Genomic DNA, 17,684 nt, shown 5'->3' with positions numbered 1-17,684 from the left:
AAAATATATCGTTAATTTACTCATCACCGAATTCATCAAAACAGATGTTCGACTTATATTTTGTTATTCACACTCACGGCAGTTTGCTTTATAATTTGGTTTAGATAATTATTTTACTCAAAACATGGCACAGTCAATACTACTGCGCAGTTTATTGCTGCACAGGAAAACGATGCTGTTGCCCACAACCACACGGCTTCGATCTCTTGCAGCGTTGCATTTGAGCAATTCCGTAGCGCAGCAAGCGAAAAGCAGTTTGTAATTCCCAAAATAAGAAAGTGACACTGGGCTAATAAATCATTTTGTTAGATGGTGGCGCACTCCAGGAGTCTAGCGGAGGAGGTAGTAATGTGTCTACTGATGTTCGACCCATCGGCGAGAAGATCAAAGAGAACACTAAGACGGCCAGTTATACGGCTATCATTTTGGCCGGACTCGGTGTAACGGGCATTATGTTTTATGCCATTTTCCGCGAGCTCTTCTCCAAGGAGAGTTCGTGCAATATATATTCCAAGGCATTGCAAATAGTCGTTGATGATCCCCGTGTTCAGGATGCCATTGGAGCACCCATCAAGGGCTTTGGTGAGACGTCGCGTCGTGGTCGTCGTCAGCATGTGGCCCACACCAGCTTTGAGCGGAATGGAGTGCCCCACATGCGCATGCAGTTCTATGTGCAGGGACTACGAAACAAGGCAACCGTACAGTTAGAAGCAAGAAGGGTGCGCACTCTAACTAGAGATCTTAAGAGTTATATATAATCTTCTACTATTGTTTTCAATGCAGGACTCAAAGGGACAGCTGGAGTTCCGTTATTTATTTGTTCAATTAGATCATTACCCACGCACCACAATCGTCCTGGCGGATAATCGTGCCTATGATCCTACGCCGGATCGTGCCCAATCGGGCTTTGGCAATTTGGCCCTCATGTCCAACAGCCGCGACAAATAGGAGAGCTAGAGCCACCATAATCCATAATCCAACACAAACACTTAAAATTTCATGTATGATTTGTTATTTAATGTACACATTGACTGAAATTGGGAAAAGTGTCTCATTCGCCTATGGAGAAATTGTCCATTTCTAGAATGGCGCCCGACTCGTGTCAGTAGAGCTTCTTCCATGGAATTATCTCCCAAGAGCGAACGATATGGCGTCCGAATAGAAAATCCTTCAGCTTGTTCATAATGTAAAATGAAATTCCAAAGAATGACGCAAAATACAACCAGAACTGTCCAAGACGTTCCCAAATGCTCAAATGATAGCGTGCCGGCAACTGCAGCACATCCAGCTCCAGGTCGATGGTTAGGCCGGGAGTTAAGCGTGGCGGTGCGGTCCTGTAATAAGTTTCCTGCACAGCCAGCTGGAAGTAGGCCGGATTAGCTTTCACCTGGGCCAGCAGCGATTCCATTTTGTATTGTGAAATGTCCGCCAAGCTGTTGCTCGTGTCTAGTTGCACCTGGCGGAAGTGGGTCTGCAAGTTACGTCCCGGAAACGGGCAGGTGAACTCCACAAATTGCTTCAGCTTGAGTTCGCCTTTCAGCTGGATGTGTCCGTTCTGGAGCCGCACTGCATGCGGCATTTGTAGTTGATGCGCCAGCACAGCGGGCGGATTAAGGAGGCATTTGTGGCGCAGCTGCCCCTCGAAGAACAGCAGCAAATCGAAGTTTATCAGAGGTGCAGGCAGCTGCTGCAGCTCCAGCTGAAAGTGCACGCGATCCGTTACCGTATCGTAGTCCAGGTCCTGTGTCCAATATTTGCTCGCCTCGCAGCGGCTCGAAAAGTTTTGCACGCGTGCATTGAAGTTGGCGAAGCTGCTGCAGGCCAGAAAGGACGATTCTAGCGACTCATTGTCCTGCGACGACTCCACGTGAGCCACAAATATATACTGATACTTAAACTTCAGGTCCGGCTGCTCATATAACACGCGCGATTCTGATATGCCGGAGTAGGGACTCAGAAGAGAAACCAATAAGACGGGCAGCATTACGGAGAGGGCTATAAAGACGAGCACCAGCAGCGAGGCGAGCGAACATAGTGAGTTCTTGTACACAATGGCCGTGTTTGTGGTGTGCAGCGGTATGAATTTCATCTTGATTACTCAATTTTCTCAACTGATATTCGACTGTCGAAGCAAAATTTGCAATTGTCAAGTTGTGTTTTGATTTAATTCAAATTCGTTGCTGGGCAACGTCTGTCAAGTGGCGCCATCTATTGCTCAAAACGGTTGCCGACGATTTCAGATATCTCATAGCTGTCAGCTTGCGACAGATAGCACGCCTCGTTAAATTTGTGGTAGTGTCTGACAGGTCATACGCGGGGTAAGTGTCTATTTCACAAGTTTTGTAGCTATTTGTTTATGTATTTCTGAATTTTTTCGTTAAGCTGGCTGCAACTTCGTTAAGTGTGGAGCAGCTCAAATGAGCGTTATTTTAAAAGTCGTTTAAAAAATGCAATGATTAAAAGCAATTTGCCAAAAACTTGATCTCTTTCTTGTTTTTTTTTTGTAACTATCTCACTGCATGACACGCTTGCTGGCAATTTGATCACAGCGCTTTCAACACTCTTTAAAGTAAGCGCATTAAATTTAAAGTTCCAACTTCCGATTTTTATGCGTTTCAGTCGAAAACCAGTTACTTCATTTAAATTTGCGTAAATGTTGCTCAAGTCAAAAAAAAAAAATTTACTTTTCACATTTTGGTTTTTGGTCGATGTGGGCTGCAGCTTCTGTTGTTGGAAATCGGGGTGTCTCGTTGCAAGAATCCCATAATTATGTGCAATCAATACTTTTGCTGTATCGGCTTATGCTTAAGCTGAATATGGCCGGAACGGATGCATTTCGCTGAGGATCAATTGACGAACGGAGTCAGCTAAATAATTGACCAGAGTCGTGTTGGCCAGTTCACTAATAAAGCGATTGGCAACGTCCGATTCGAGGCGATTCTTAAGGCGGATGCGTGCACTGTTCAAGTTTTCAGCTGCTATTGATTTCAGTTAAGTGAAAGAAATACTCGTAACTCTTTACTTTACTGACTGAATCACAGTTTAAAAGCCGTTCTTGTGAACTAGTTCTTTAAAAAACTTTGGCAATGTTTTCAGTGTGCTCTATTTCCTGTAATTTATGTTATATTTACAATTTACAATTTATTATATTAATTATTAATTTACAATTTATATCATATTATAAATGATTGAATTCCTTTAGACATAACTCAAAAAAGAAACAGAAAAATTCTCTTTTCTTTTGACTTGAATCTGTTTAAATGAGTCCTCAAAAACATTGACTTTGCCAATCTGAGCTGTGACAAGGCTTACAATATGTATTAAAATATATATTTTTATTTATTCTTTTGACATTCCATTGTCAAGTTGTTGTGCAACTGTTTACTGTTTACTTTCGTAACTTAGGCATTTGCTTCATCCTGGATTGTCGTCTGCGTGATATGTCAGTTAAATATCGCCTGCTTGAATATATTTTCTTATACATTTATATAAATATTCCTCTTTTTTTTTGTGATAGGTGTGCTGCGACTTTGCTGATGGACATGCTCTTGTCAAAACTAAGAAAAAGCAGTTAAGAAATATGATGAATAAATAAATAAATAAACCGCAGCACTCTTTGACAGTTACATGTGTTTGACAGTTGGACAGGGTTGCCAAGTGTGTGCATGAAATATGAAATGTTATTTGATTGATTCGCTGTAATACCCCCAAAACACACTCACACAACAGATTGAAAGCGAGCTTACAGCTTTACTAAAAACAAGTAAGAAAGCTCTAGTCGAGACTACTCGACTACGAGATCCCCTGAACCCTTGGAGTAATAGCTATTTCAATAATTTTTCGCGTCTTTCAGCTTACACAAGAAACACGCACACACACACACACACGCACGCACGCACGCACACACAGGCATACATACACACACATACATACACACATACACACACACACACATACACAAACAATTACATACATATACACACACACATAAACACGCATGGGCGGCAGTGAGCGCTTACTATGAGAACTTAATTGCTTATTAACTTTTGTGGACGTACGATCTTCATGAAACTTTCAGATTATGATTATGACATGGATATGCATGTAATTGCCAAAGCACAAGTCTCTAGTATTTGAAATACGCTTTTTACAAAAGTGAGGGTGAGGGCGTGAATTTAAGGGTGGGGGGTAAATTTTAACAAAAACCGAAATTGTATAAATTGCATATAGGCATACATTAAAAATTTGGAGACTCTAGCAATAAAGGTGTAGAAGATATAATTTTATAACTGGTTTTCGATAAGGTTTTTTTATCGATAAAAAAAGATCGGGATGAGTTATCGATTTTTAATGATAAACTTGATATGCGCGCTGTAATTACGAACATTTTAAAAAGAATTTGAAGTCTCTAGCTCTTATATCTTCTGAAATCGACGCGTTCATACATACGGACAGACGGACAGACGGACAGACGGACGGACGGACAGACGGACAGACAGACGGACAGGGCCAAATCAACTCAGCTCGTCGCCCTGATCAAGAATATATATACTTTGTGGGGTCTGCCACGCCTCCTTCTGCCTGTTACATACATTTCAACAAAACCATTATACCCTGATTTCCCATTGAAAATGGGTTCAGGGTATAAAAAAAAAAAAAAAAAAAATTGGGAGAAAAAATGGGGTTTAAGAAAAGAAAAATCAATATTTTTACAACTGTCTTACGCAAGAGTTGAACACGACTGCGTAATGCTCTACTATATTAATCAAGGGACAGATTTAGAATATGTTGGCTGCTCAAATAGGCCAGGTGGAAAACCCAAAGGGTCTAGCAATGGGCGGACGATATATAAACGATGATGGATTCCTAGGGAAGCTAGTTCGATGATAATTAATATGGATGATGGATAAATAGATAAATGAACACTGCTGGATAATGCGCACAAAGCTAACATTTCACATTTAAAGCAACTGAAAGAAGAGCTAAAAAATCAAAAGGAAAAGAGAAAACTAATATACTCTCCTGCCGCATATACAGTCAAGATGCCGAATATACATACATACATACATATATACATATGCCCAACTACACACAGACACAAACACAGCCCCCACACAGTCACACCTTGACGCACATTTGATATGCGAGGCACGCAGCCAGGACAACGCCAGCTCTGCGCCCATATATCCTTTTTCAACGAAAATTTCAGCTTTCACTTGGCTGCGCGTACGTGACGCCGTTTGCCGCAAAGGAGCTGTTGAAGTGCCAAATTTGCACAGCCACGCCAGAGGGAGGAGGGGGCGGGCGGCTGGTGGCCAGGCAAATACAGGTGGGCGTGTTGTGTATTGGTGTGTGTGTGTGTGTGTGTGGGGTAAAAAGTAGCAGTTTATTAGGCGCACCAAATTAACATAGGACTACTAATGTCCTTTCGGCCACCCAACCTAGCGCAGCTCAGCTGAAAACGTTTCGGCTGGCGAATTTTATTAGAGTGCAGAGAGTCCCGTTTGTTTTTGTTGTTTTTTTTTTTTATTTTGCTTTTCTAAAATTACAACGCCTGCGCGAATTTATTTGATTTCCCTTTTTATTTTTGTGCACTTTTTTTTCTCATCTTTTCACCTAGTGGGCTTGTCAAGCCCCTTTCGGCTGGATGCTGGAAAAACGAAGGGGAAATTGTGCGTCCCCCCCTTTTTTTTTGTTCTTTGGTATATTTAGTTAGTATCCCCAAGGAAATCAAAGAAAAATGTATGAACGTTGAGAAAGTTGCTTTAATATTTATATTATATGTGGATGTGTACGTATGTATGTGCTCATAATTCCCCTTACAACACTCAAGCGCTAAAGTGTTACACACAGACAATCATACGAATGAGAGGGGTAGTTGTGCTAGGTGCCTGCAAAGAGAGAGGGAGAGAGAGGGTGGGGGGAGGTAGGAAGAGGCAGACGCAGGAGTAAAGTGCTCAACACTAGCATATACACATATATATACATACATATACATACATACACACATATATATATATATATATATATTTGACAATCAGGCCGCAAGCATATGTTACCCGATAATTTGCCGAAAGTTTTAATGAAAGACATGGGACTCATTTCTCGTGCTGTCTCCACTGCGGGCAATGCTCTGTCTCACTCCCACACACACACTCACTCTCCTTCTCATACACTCTGTGCGCTTCTCAGCTTTTGTCGCCATTTTGTGTGCTGCTTCGTGTTGAAGCAACATTTTTGATGAGCTTCAGCAAAAGTTTATGTCTGTGTGCGTGTATTTGTGTGTGTGTGGTTGGGTGTGTGGTTGTGTGTGTGGTTGTGTGTGTGTGTTTCTATGTGTCTGTGAGTAGAGGGTTGTCTTTTATATAATTTTCATTTTTCATTTTATATAAATGACAATTGCCTGAGTTGAGTTGAGTTGAGCTGAGTCCTGTTCGTCCTGTTCGTTCTGTTCGTCCTGTTCGTTCTGCTGCAGGCAACTGTAATCACACCATATCTGTTGAAAGTTTATTATAATGCTCTGCATATATTTGCCATGCAAAATGTTGTAAGCGCTAAACATGAACATGAATTTACAACAATATGCTAACTTTCTTGGCTGGCTCTCTTGGCCAAGATGTGTTGATGCCAAATATCTAACTCAAATTTGGGGGAGTGACGCCATTTAACTTTTGTATTCAACTAGTAAAGCTTTAATACTTGGGGCTTATAAAATAATGTAAGTCGAACAATTTTAAATAAATAGTCAAAATTAATAAATTGCGTACATAATATTGGCATTATTTGAAAAATACGGGAAAATACTATGAAAACTACTTTAAAATATAATACTAGAAACTACTGCAAAATAATAATACTTATTAAAAATTCATTTAAATTTTATATTTAAAATAATTACATATTTTATTTTGACATGATTTTTTGAGGTTTTACATATTTTAAAAGCAAAAACTAATAAATTAATTAAATAAAAAATATTGAATATAAATATAATATTCCGACTCTAAAATTTATTTATGATATATTTTAGCATAATATACTGTTATAGAACTTATCAGATTTCTATTTTCTAACGAAAATTCGTTATATCTATAATCTACCAAAGATCTTTATAATCTACATACTATATAAATATGTATATTTATATATCATACCTACCCTTTACAAATAGATGTATGTATATATATACAACCATAGATTTTTGTTCAACTAAGGTTCAGAATATATCTTAGCTGTCGCGCTCATAAATAATAACGCATTCCAAATACTTTCAACATTTTCAATGCATATCAAATGGAAAATCCAAAATAAAAATACAATTTCAACCGAATGACAACTGGCAGTCAGATGCGCTATGAAAAATCTGCGCAGTTGGCAGACAACTTCACATAAAAGAAAATAAAGGAAAACCAAGTTGAAAATAACCGCGGAAACGTGTAAGAGACAGCGAGGAGACGAAAAGCTCCACTAACAGTTACCCTTTAGCTATGGATCATGGCTTAGAGTGAAGAGTCTATGTTAAGATGTGATGTATTACTTAACTAGTTTACTATAATGGGCATACTAAGTTGGCATCTTCTAACTCATTAAGGCTTACGGACTAAATCGAAAATGTCCTAAGATATTTATTGGTTTTGTGGAAGTATAGTAGGTAATTGATATGACATAGGAAATAGGAAGATGTATTTAACATCTTGTATACCGATTTTTGTATCATAAAATATATATTCATTTATATATATCCTTACTTATGACAATATTAACTTTCCGTTAATATCTATTTATTATTTTAAAAATATATATTCAAGTCAATATCCTTTCATCAATATTTTCGGTAGGTTTGCCTCTCTCTTTCTCTCTCACATCCTCTATTGCGCTGTCTTTTGCTCTAGCTCAAGCTATGTAACTATATTTCACTTTCCTTCTCTCTCTTTCTTAATTTCATTTGTGTCTTTCGATATCCAACCAAATTGTCTTCTAAAGTCATACTTGTATTTTTGTTTGTTTTTTTTTTTTGGCTTTTCATGAACTAGGTTACATGTATACCCTCTTGATCTCCACTTGCTTACAGGGTATAACAACTACGCGAACTGCACAAAGCGCCAACGCGTCCCGCTGGGCACACAGCAACACAGATGACAACTGTCCATGTTGTGTAGGGAATCGCACGGGGGCGGAGCTGTGTGGGGGCTGTGGAGCTGAGTCCGGCGCCGGACATCATGTCATGCAAATACAAATATGTACAAGTGCAGTTTCCAATTTTTTTATTGCTCTGTTTTTTTATGCTGTTTGGGTAATAAGCGCAAAACTTTGACAGTTTGTTATCCGCATTTGTTAGACATTTGTTTGCGTTCTTTTTTTTTTTTTGAATACCCTGTAATTGTGGGGGGCAATTGATAGAAGTGGGTGTGATGGTACAGAATGCGGATATTTATTTATAAACAATCAACTTTATATGTGACAATGCTCGATAAATATAGAGTTTCCAGTTCAGTCTATCCATCTTGAAGGATTTATTGATAATTTGCTCTATCCTTTTGGAAAATTTAAATATTTAGATATCTTAGATTCCATCTAGTAATTTCTGATATTCTAAGATTATAATTTATCTAATAGCTTCTATATGCAGAATCAAATGAAATCTCGCTGATTTTAATAATGATATAATATTCGAAAACAAGCTTAGTGTTTACTAAATTAATAAGTATCGATGACACATACATGAATATATACATCTCATTTACATACTTATACAGCAAATAACCTAATCATTCAGATATACTCATAGGGCATCTCTTAGCCGATCATTTGCCACTGTTGCACTTTGGCTTGTTTATTTTGTTATGTTTCGCGCCTCCCTCAGCGCACACCTGTTCAGGTTGGAGACTGACAGCTTCGCATTCGCAACGCTTTTCTAAACGGCTCCAACGGGAGCTGCGAACGGCCAGTTGGAAGTCAGAAACTGGGAGCTGGAAGCTGCGAGGCGGAAGCGATGTCGGAGGCGAGGCGAGGCGAGGCTTCCAGGCGAAATGATAAGTGGAGACAACTGAAATGGACGCACACGGCGCTGGGCTCTCTCTCGGCTGGCCAGGAATTAGAAGGGAAGACCTTTTTTTCTCGGGTCCTTAGACATGTGCATGTAATTTGCGGTTTGTTGAGGCCGGGCCACCTTTTTGTTTTTGTTTTATTTTTGGGCACTTTTTTGGTCCGCCTTTTGTGTAATACTTTTCTCACCTTTTGCCAGTCGATTGTAACGGCTGCCGTTGCTTTTGCTGGGCGTGCCCTGTGACCAAATGTTCCAAATTGAAGTATTTTACATTTTTTTTTTTCTGTGTTGCTGTTCGCTGTTTAACTGCAATTAAAGTTTTTAAGCACTGATCGAAGGATATTCATTTAGGATATTGCATTGCATGCCTGCGGTTTCAATTGCATGAACAAATTCGGAACAAAAAACATTTAATACGGGGCGTTGCGGCCGCAATTAGAGGCATTTAAATAATAGCGGAGAGCAAATTAGGGCATATGTTGAGGTGAGCAGCTGAGTTGGAGTTGGAGGAGCAGCAGGGCAAAGCGCATTAAATATAAAAAAAAAAAGAAGTTAAAACAAGTAAGAAAGCTCTAGTCGAGACTGCTCGACTACGAGATCCCCTGAACCCTTGGAACAATAGATATTTCAATACTTTTTCGCGACTTTCAGCTTACACAAGAAACACGCACACACACACACACACACGCACGTACGCAAACACGCATACATACACAAACGCATACACACACACACATACACACACACATACACAAACACATACACACACAAGCAACCACGCATAAACACGCATGGGCTGCAGTGTGCGCTTACTATGAGAACTTAATTGTTTAATAACTTTTTTTATGGATGTACGATCTTCATGAAACTTTTAGATTATGATTATAACATGAATATGCATGTAATTGCCAAAGCACAAGTCTCTAGTATTTGAAATACGCTTTTTACAAAAGTGAGGGTGAGGGGGTGAATTTAGAGGTGGGGGGTAAATTTTAACAAAAACCGAAATTGTATAAATTGCATATAAGCATACATTAAAAATTTGGGGACTCTAACAATAAAGGTGTAGAAGATATAATTTTATAACTGGGTTTCGATAAGGTTTTTTATCGATAAAAAAAGATCGAGATGAGTTATCGATTTTTAATGATAAACTTGATATGCGCGCTGTAATTACGGACATTTTAAAAAAAATTTGAAGTCTCTAGCTCTTATATCTTCTGAAATCGACGCGTTCATACATACGGACAGACGGACAGACGGACAGACGGACAGACGGACAGACGGACAGACAGACGGACAGGGCCAAATCAACTCAGCTCGTCACCCTGATCAAGAATATATATACTTTGTGGGGTCTGCCACGCCTCCTTCTCCCTGTTACATACATTTCAACAAAACCATTATACCCTGATTTCCCATTGAAAATGGGTTCAGGGTATAAAAAGTTAATAACAATGTTAAGATCGTATATGAAGAGCCATTGAGCTCTAACAAAGAAGCTGAATAAACAATACTATGCGAGTTTTTAAGCTTATGTTGTATATACGAAGGCATTTACTATGTAAAGTTGAAGAGGGGTATATTGGGCTTGGATATTTGAGAATGCATAATTATGAATTAAGTTAGAAGTTAGAATTAGAAAGAGGAAAGAAAACTTAAGTAAACTATGAAAAAAGGGTTAGATAATATCTGGATGTCTAGTCTAGTCTAGTCTAGTCTCTATTTAACAAGCTTATGATTAAATTTTTTCTAAATTTATTGAAGCGCCTTATCTGTTGATACTTTAGTTTTATATAATATGTTTAAAATCTATAAGATTTAAAGGAATAATTATTATATGAATAAAATCATAATATAAATAAAATATGAATAAAAGAAAAAGTATATACAATGATAAGATAAAGGAAGTAAATACAATTTATAAATGTAAATGAATATTGGGAATATTTTATATTCAATCTTTAAGCCAAATATGAATTTAATATATAAGATATTGAAAAAAAATATATATATATTTAACATCTATCAGCGTAATACCCATTTATATCAATATAAGTCATCATCTCATCAAATCATAATCCAATCATAAACAACTCAATTCACTCCGCAATTCCAGTGACTTTACAGGGTATCATTAAGGCACTTCAAGCTTCATTATCATTAAGGCACTTCAAGCTGAAGCACATGACTTGTTTTAATTTTAATATTTGCTGTCCCGCCTGGCGACAAACAAAGCCGCCACAAATCGTTAAATCTAATCAATGAATATATAATAACTGCCATAAAAGCGCCAAGTGTGGAAAACATTAAGAAAAATACAAAAAAAAAAAAATACAAAAAATAAAAAACTATAAAAATATCATGCAGCAATTTGCTCAAACAAGAAAAAAGCCCATGTAATGGTCGCAAGCCAAACAAAAAAAATAAGGGTAAATAAAAATAACGAAAGAAATAGTTCAAAAAGTACGCGCGCTTGCAAAAGCTTTGAAAAGGTACAGCGAACCTTTTTCAGTGCTTGCAGCGCTGCATTGAGAGCTTTCGGTGGGTGCCGAAAAGTTGTCGCGCACGCGCAACAGCTGATCTTGTCGCGCTGTGCGAATTCTGCAGCGACAAATATTAGTGCAGCCAACTTTAGGGGCAATAAAACCTGTAAGCTTTTATCTACCCAAAGCTATATAAGCCGAAAAAGTGCAAAATTGAGCCCTTTTTTCTAGAACTCCACGTTGCGACTTTACACTAAATCCATATATATATATGTATATAATATATATACATATATGGTGAGGAACTCGTGCGCTGCAATAATTAATAAAGCGCAGCAACAAATTTTTCTTGACGCCCGTGTCAAATTTGGGCACGGCAATATAGAAAAGCCTGCCCTAGACACGGGCTCTGTTTTAATTTTTTTGGCCCATCAAGATCGATCGCAGCAACTTTATCGAAAGGCTGGAGGAACTTCAACAGCAGGCGGGGGAAACACAAACGTGAATCGTGGCTCATAAATTGCATAGTGACAATTAAACCTATAAAACTTTTAACCCCAAAAACTCTAAGCCGCGAAAATCTAAAAGTGGAAAAAAAAAAACTACACACAGTCAAGAACAAAAACTCTAGTTCTACCATAATCAACTAAACGAAAAAAAAAAAAAAACAAAAACCACACTTCAATTACATATGTGACGTACACTGTAAAAATTTTGCTACTAGCAACTAAAATAGTTCACCAAATTAAAAGAAGAAAAATGTAAAATTAAAACCCACGACTTAAAACTAGCATGAAAATAGAAAAAAAAAATACGATGACGTAAAAAAAAAAAAAAAAAAAAAAAAAAAAAACATCAATAACATAATAATGAAATAATAAAATTTATCATATACATATATGTATATATATATAGATACATATATGCACATATAAAAGTAGAACAATACCAAAAGCAAAAAAAAAAAAAAAAAAAACATGAAGTAAAAGAAATAATAAAAGAAATTATTATTAATTATTATAAATGTATAACAAAAAAATAAAAGAAAAAAATATTTTTGTTAAAAAAAAAAAAATAAATAAATAAAAAATCGAAAAAGTAAGAAAGAAAAAAATAATAATAATTGAATAGATATAAATATAAAAAAAAGTAAAAAAATGTAAAGGTAAAAGAAAAAAAAAAATGAAAAAAACTGTGTGTTTGTCCGCCCCTATATTCTTTTGTAACCTCAACGCCACGCTACAGCTACCACGAGGAAAGGCCTTTCATCGCTGGAGTGAAAAAATCTAAAGATCATGTAAGTGCTGGAAGATACCCTGTACTCCCACTCCCCCCAACCCCAAACCATTATATTTTTTTTACATGAATTAATATATACAAAAAAAAAAAAAAAAAAAAAACAAGTAATAATATAATGTTTGGAAATAATTGCATGCAAGAATGAAGCAAAGCATATTTTTTTTTTAAATTAAAATAATTTGTTTTGCAACCACATTTTTAAATAAAATTATTAAGACCATTTTTCTTTATATTTATATCTATTTGTTTGCCAAGTGAATTAAACTAAATGATTTCACCTAAATTATGAAAAAAAAGAGGTAAAATAAACAGAGAAATAAATAAATAAATAAATAAAGTAGATAAATAAACCAAATTTAATAAGTTAAATCTATATAAATATATATCTATATATAAATATATATAAAAAAAAAATAATAATAATAATAATAATCATATTAAATAAAATGAACAATTAAATAAATTAATGAAATAAATAAAACAAACTTAGCATGAAATGAGGAAAAAAAAAATGAGAATATAAATATGAAATAAATAAATAACAAATAAATAGGATTGAATAGCAAGAAAGATTTACGATAGAAAATAGAACAATTTAAAGAATAGCATAAAAAAAAAAAAAAAAAAAAAAAAAAAAAAAAACAAAAAACTAATAATAATGTAAAATAATAATGTAGAATAATAACAACATTGTTTGTATAAGAAAAATAATCGATTGTAATCTTAGTATCCCAATGTCTAGATATTATTTAAATGAATGGAAATGAATATTATGAATAATAGGAATGAAACCAAGAACAATATGAGTCATTAATCTGGAAGAAGGGTTGAAATAATGGGGTAGGCTAGTTAGTGTTGGAGCTTCTTTGGGGTTTTTCTGGTAAAATTGTTTGTGAAAAACCATGGTTGGGTGGGTAAAGAGCGCGTGTGCCGAATGCCATCTATGGCCACGCTTAGTTGTGTCGGTGTTCTTGATGTAAATTTGTGCCCGTTCTTCCCTAATTCCTCAGTATAATTTGGTTTTTTTTCGTGGAGTATAGCTCCACCTCGAGTTTAAGGGATCTTACAAATTAAAATTTATGAACTCTGATCGCAAGGCAGAAAAGAACCCCCCCACACTCCCGACGAGCGACGGCACAAGAAGGTCCCGCTTATCTGTCTTGCGACCGAAAAACAAAGCCAAGTCAGTGCTTTGTAGAGAGAGTCTCTCTGCTGAATGAACACTTTTGTTTACATAAATTTTTGGCGCCCAACGTGGGGCATGAAAGTATGCAGCTTTATAGGCATCACGCTTTCAGAGTCCCATTTTTAATGTTCAAATAATCAACACGGTCTTTTCTCTAATCGCAGAAAAAGAGTTGGCTGTTTGAAACACCCATTTTGGTGATGGTTGAAAACTCAGTGTCCAGAGTGCTGAAATAGATTGGACTTGCTTGGTCGGCCTATCGCAACTGTGACAGATGAGTCAAATCAATTCTTAATAGGGACTACGAAGCTGAAAGATTCGAGCTGAATCTCAGACCGAGAAACCCGAATAAGATAAATTCAACTTATAATAACACCTGTATCACCATGTTTGCTCGTTTGTCTTCGTATAGTTGTTATTTCATTTAGATATTATTTTAATTGTGTTTTGTAAAATTATCAGATACGATTCCAGAATATTGTATATTGGGCCCAGCTCGGATATCAATACTGATTGTTCTCTGGTAGTTGTTGCAGGGCCAAATGAGATGAATCTGGGTGCAATATAAACTCATACCCGTCTGGCCAGTAGATGTTGTTATGACAGAAGTTGCTAAATGTTGAGAGTGTTGTCTGGAACTTGTGTATATGCTGCATTGGCGTATCCTTGCCGAACACTCACACTTTAGTTAACTTTTTGCATAGCAATACTCTATAACCAGTTTTAGTAGCAATAGCCCAAAATCCATTATTTCCCCTAATTGTATAATATAGCAAGAACAGCACACAACAGCACAAAACCTAGCTACCTTCCCCATTATATCAACCCAAACTTGTTACATTCATTAGCAAATTAAAAATATTTAGATACAAAATGCCTATTTCAAGAAGTCCTCAAGATATGCGCACAGTAGAGAAAACTGTTAGTTTGTGTAGTCTTTGTAGCCAAGGGATGAGCAATACCCAGCAATGTTATTGTACCCCTTGTAAGCACAATTTTCACAAGTTATGTCTAGAACAGTGGCTGGAAAATAAGCAAGAATGTCCGGAATGTCAGTCCACATTGGACCCAAGGTCAATTAAGCTGGTTATTGGTAACTGTTCACCTGACCCGAAACCAGCTTCAACATCAGCAATTCCAGGTAGTTCGCGTATGGTAACGCGTAATTTAGCCAAAGCATTAGGTGAAGTTCCGCCTGAGTCTCTAGAGCATCCCCAAGAGCGATCGCTCGAAGGCAGTGAGGTAATTATATCCGGTTTAGATGCAAGCCATAATTCTGACCGAAACGTAGTTCCTCCTCCAAGAGGCATTAGTACCCGCCGACGAGGCCGACCCAATCGAGCCGGCCATACTCGTCAAGAATCGGCAGGCGTTGATTATAATATAATTCAGCAAATGATCGAGCAGTCAGTCACTCGTGTGATGTCGGCGCTCCGTATTGATTCACGGCCCAGCTCAAGCGAGCAGCTGCCGTCTATTCCGACTCCTATGGCATACTCGCCAGGAGGTTCGTCTGTCCAAAGCAGAAGAACAGCTGACATTATGCAGAAATGGAATCTCCATTTTGATGGGTCATCTGAAGGACTAGGAGTGGAAGAATTTATTTATCGTGTGAGAGTCCTTACTGACGAAACTCTCGATAGTGATTTTATGGGGCTTTGCAAACATTTGCACATTCTTTTCTCTGGGAAAGCTAGAGATTGGTTCTGGATGCTCCCCTTATAGAGCTTTATTTGGGTTAGATATGATAACTCATGGTTCAGACTACAAGTTGATAAAGCAATTAACATTGCTTGAAGAACCATTAGTACCACTATCTCGATCAGATAACTTATCCCTAATTCGTAAAGATATACAGGCCAACATAAAACAAGCTTATGAACGAAATGTTAAACAGTATAATTTGCGTTCTAAGCCTGTTACATTTAGGGAAGGGCAGGAAGTGTATCGCCGAAATTTTTCACTTAGCAAATTCGCTCACAATTATAATGCGAAATTGGGAAATTGCTTTTATCATTTAGAGAATTTGCAAGGTCAAGAGATAGGTACCTTTCATGCCAAAGACATCAAGCAATAGACATCCGAACATATTCCCGCTAATATTCCGTCTAACGGTGGTATATTATCGGGTGGTGTAATGGTCGCAAGCCAAACAAAAAAAATAAGGGTAAATAAAAATAACGAAAGAAATAGTTCAAAAAGTACGCGCGCTTGCAAAAGCTTTGAAAAGGTACAGCGAACCTTTTTCAGTGCTTGCAGCGCTGCATTGAGAGCTTTCGGTGGGTGCCGAAAAGTTGTCGCGCACGCGCAACAGCTGATCTTGTCGCGCTGTGCGAATTCTGCAGCGACAAATATTAGTGCAGCCAACTTTAGGGGCAATAAAACCTGTAAGCTTTTATCTACCCAAAGCTATATAAGCCGAAAAAGTGCAAAATTGAGCCCTTTTTCTAGAACTCCACGTTGCGACTTTACACTAAATCCATATATATATATGTATATAATATATATACATATATGGTGAGGAACTCGTGCGCTGCAATAATTAATAAAGCGCAGCAACAAATTTTCTTGACGCCCGTGTCAAATTTGGGCACGGCAATATAGAAAAAGCCTGCCCTAGACACGGGCTCTGTTTTAATTTTTTTGGCCCATCAAGATCGATCGCAGCAACTTTATCGAAAGGCTGGAGGAACTTCAACAGCAGGCGGGGAAACACAAACGTGAATCGTGGCTCATAAATTGCATAGTGACAATTAAACCTATAAAACTTTTAACCCCAAAAACTCTAAGCCGCGAAAATCTAAAAGTGGAAAAAAAAATTACACACAGTCAAGAACAAAAACTCTAGTTCTACCATAATCAACTAAACGAAAAAAAAAAAAAGAACAAAAACCACACTTCAATTACATATGTGACGTACACTGTAAAAATTTTGCTACTAGCAACTAAAATAGTTCACCAAATTAAAAGAAGAAAAATGTAAAAATTAAAACCCACGACTTAAAACTAGCATGAAAATAGAAAAATAATACGATGACGTAAAAAAAAAAAAAAAAAAAAAAAAAAAAAACATCAATAACATAATAATGAAATAATAAACTTTATCATATATATGCATATATATATATATATATAGATACATATATGCACATATAAAAGTAGAACAATATCAAAAAAAAAAAAAAAAAAAAAAAAAAAAATGAAGTAAAAGAAATAATAAAAGAAATTATATATAAATGTAGAACAAAAAAAAAAAAATAAATAAATAAAAAAAAAATTATTTTTGTTTAAAAAAAAAAAAATAAATAAATAAAAAATCGAAAAAAGTAAGAAAGAAAAAATAATAATAATTTGAATAGATATAAATATAAAAAGAAGTATAAAAATGTAAAGGTAAAAGAAAAAAAAAAAACAACAAAAACTGTGTGTTTGTCCGCCCCTATATTCTTTTTGTAACCTCAACGCCACGCTACAGCTACCACGAGGAAAGGCCTTTCATCGCTGGAGTGAAAAAATCTAAAGATCATGTAAGTGCTGGAAGATACCCTGTACTCCCACTCCCCCAACCCCAAACCATTATATTTTTTTTACATGAATTAATATATACAAAAAAAAAAAAAAAAAAAAAAGTAATAATATAATGTTTGGAAATAATTGCATGCAAGAA

General features: G+C 36.5%; 2 protein-coding genes across 2 annotated transcripts; one reads left to right on the top strand and one right to left on the bottom strand.

The window, feature by feature from the left end:
• Positions 1-18: 18 nt before the first annotated feature.
• LOC6577619 (mitochondrial import inner membrane translocase subunit Tim21) lies at positions 19-1,037 on the top strand. Its single transcript, XM_002003534.4, has 3 exons — positions 19-254; positions 310-719; positions 784-1,037. Exons 1-3 carry the CDS (start codon positions 125-127, stop codon positions 946-948), a joined length of 705 nt encoding a protein of 234 aa, XP_002003570.1. The 5' UTR covers positions 19-124; the 3' UTR covers positions 949-1,037.
• On the bottom strand, positions 996-2,311 carry LOC6577618 (transmembrane protein 231). The gene has a single exon (XM_002003533.4). It carries the CDS (start codon positions 2,087-2,089, stop codon positions 1,103-1,105), a length of 987 nt encoding a protein of 328 aa, XP_002003569.3. The 5' UTR covers positions 2,090-2,311; the 3' UTR covers positions 996-1,102.
• Positions 2,312-17,684: the final 15,373 nt, after the last annotated feature.

Source organism: Drosophila mojavensis, unplaced genomic scaffold (genome assembly GCF_018153725.1).
Source record: "Drosophila mojavensis isolate 15081-1352.22 unplaced genomic scaffold, ASM1815372v1 contig_36, whole genome shotgun sequence".
Classification (NCBI taxonomy): Eukaryota; Metazoa; Arthropoda; class Insecta; order Diptera; family Drosophilidae; genus Drosophila; species Drosophila mojavensis.
This window is presented reverse-complemented; position numbering and strand designations above follow the sequence as displayed.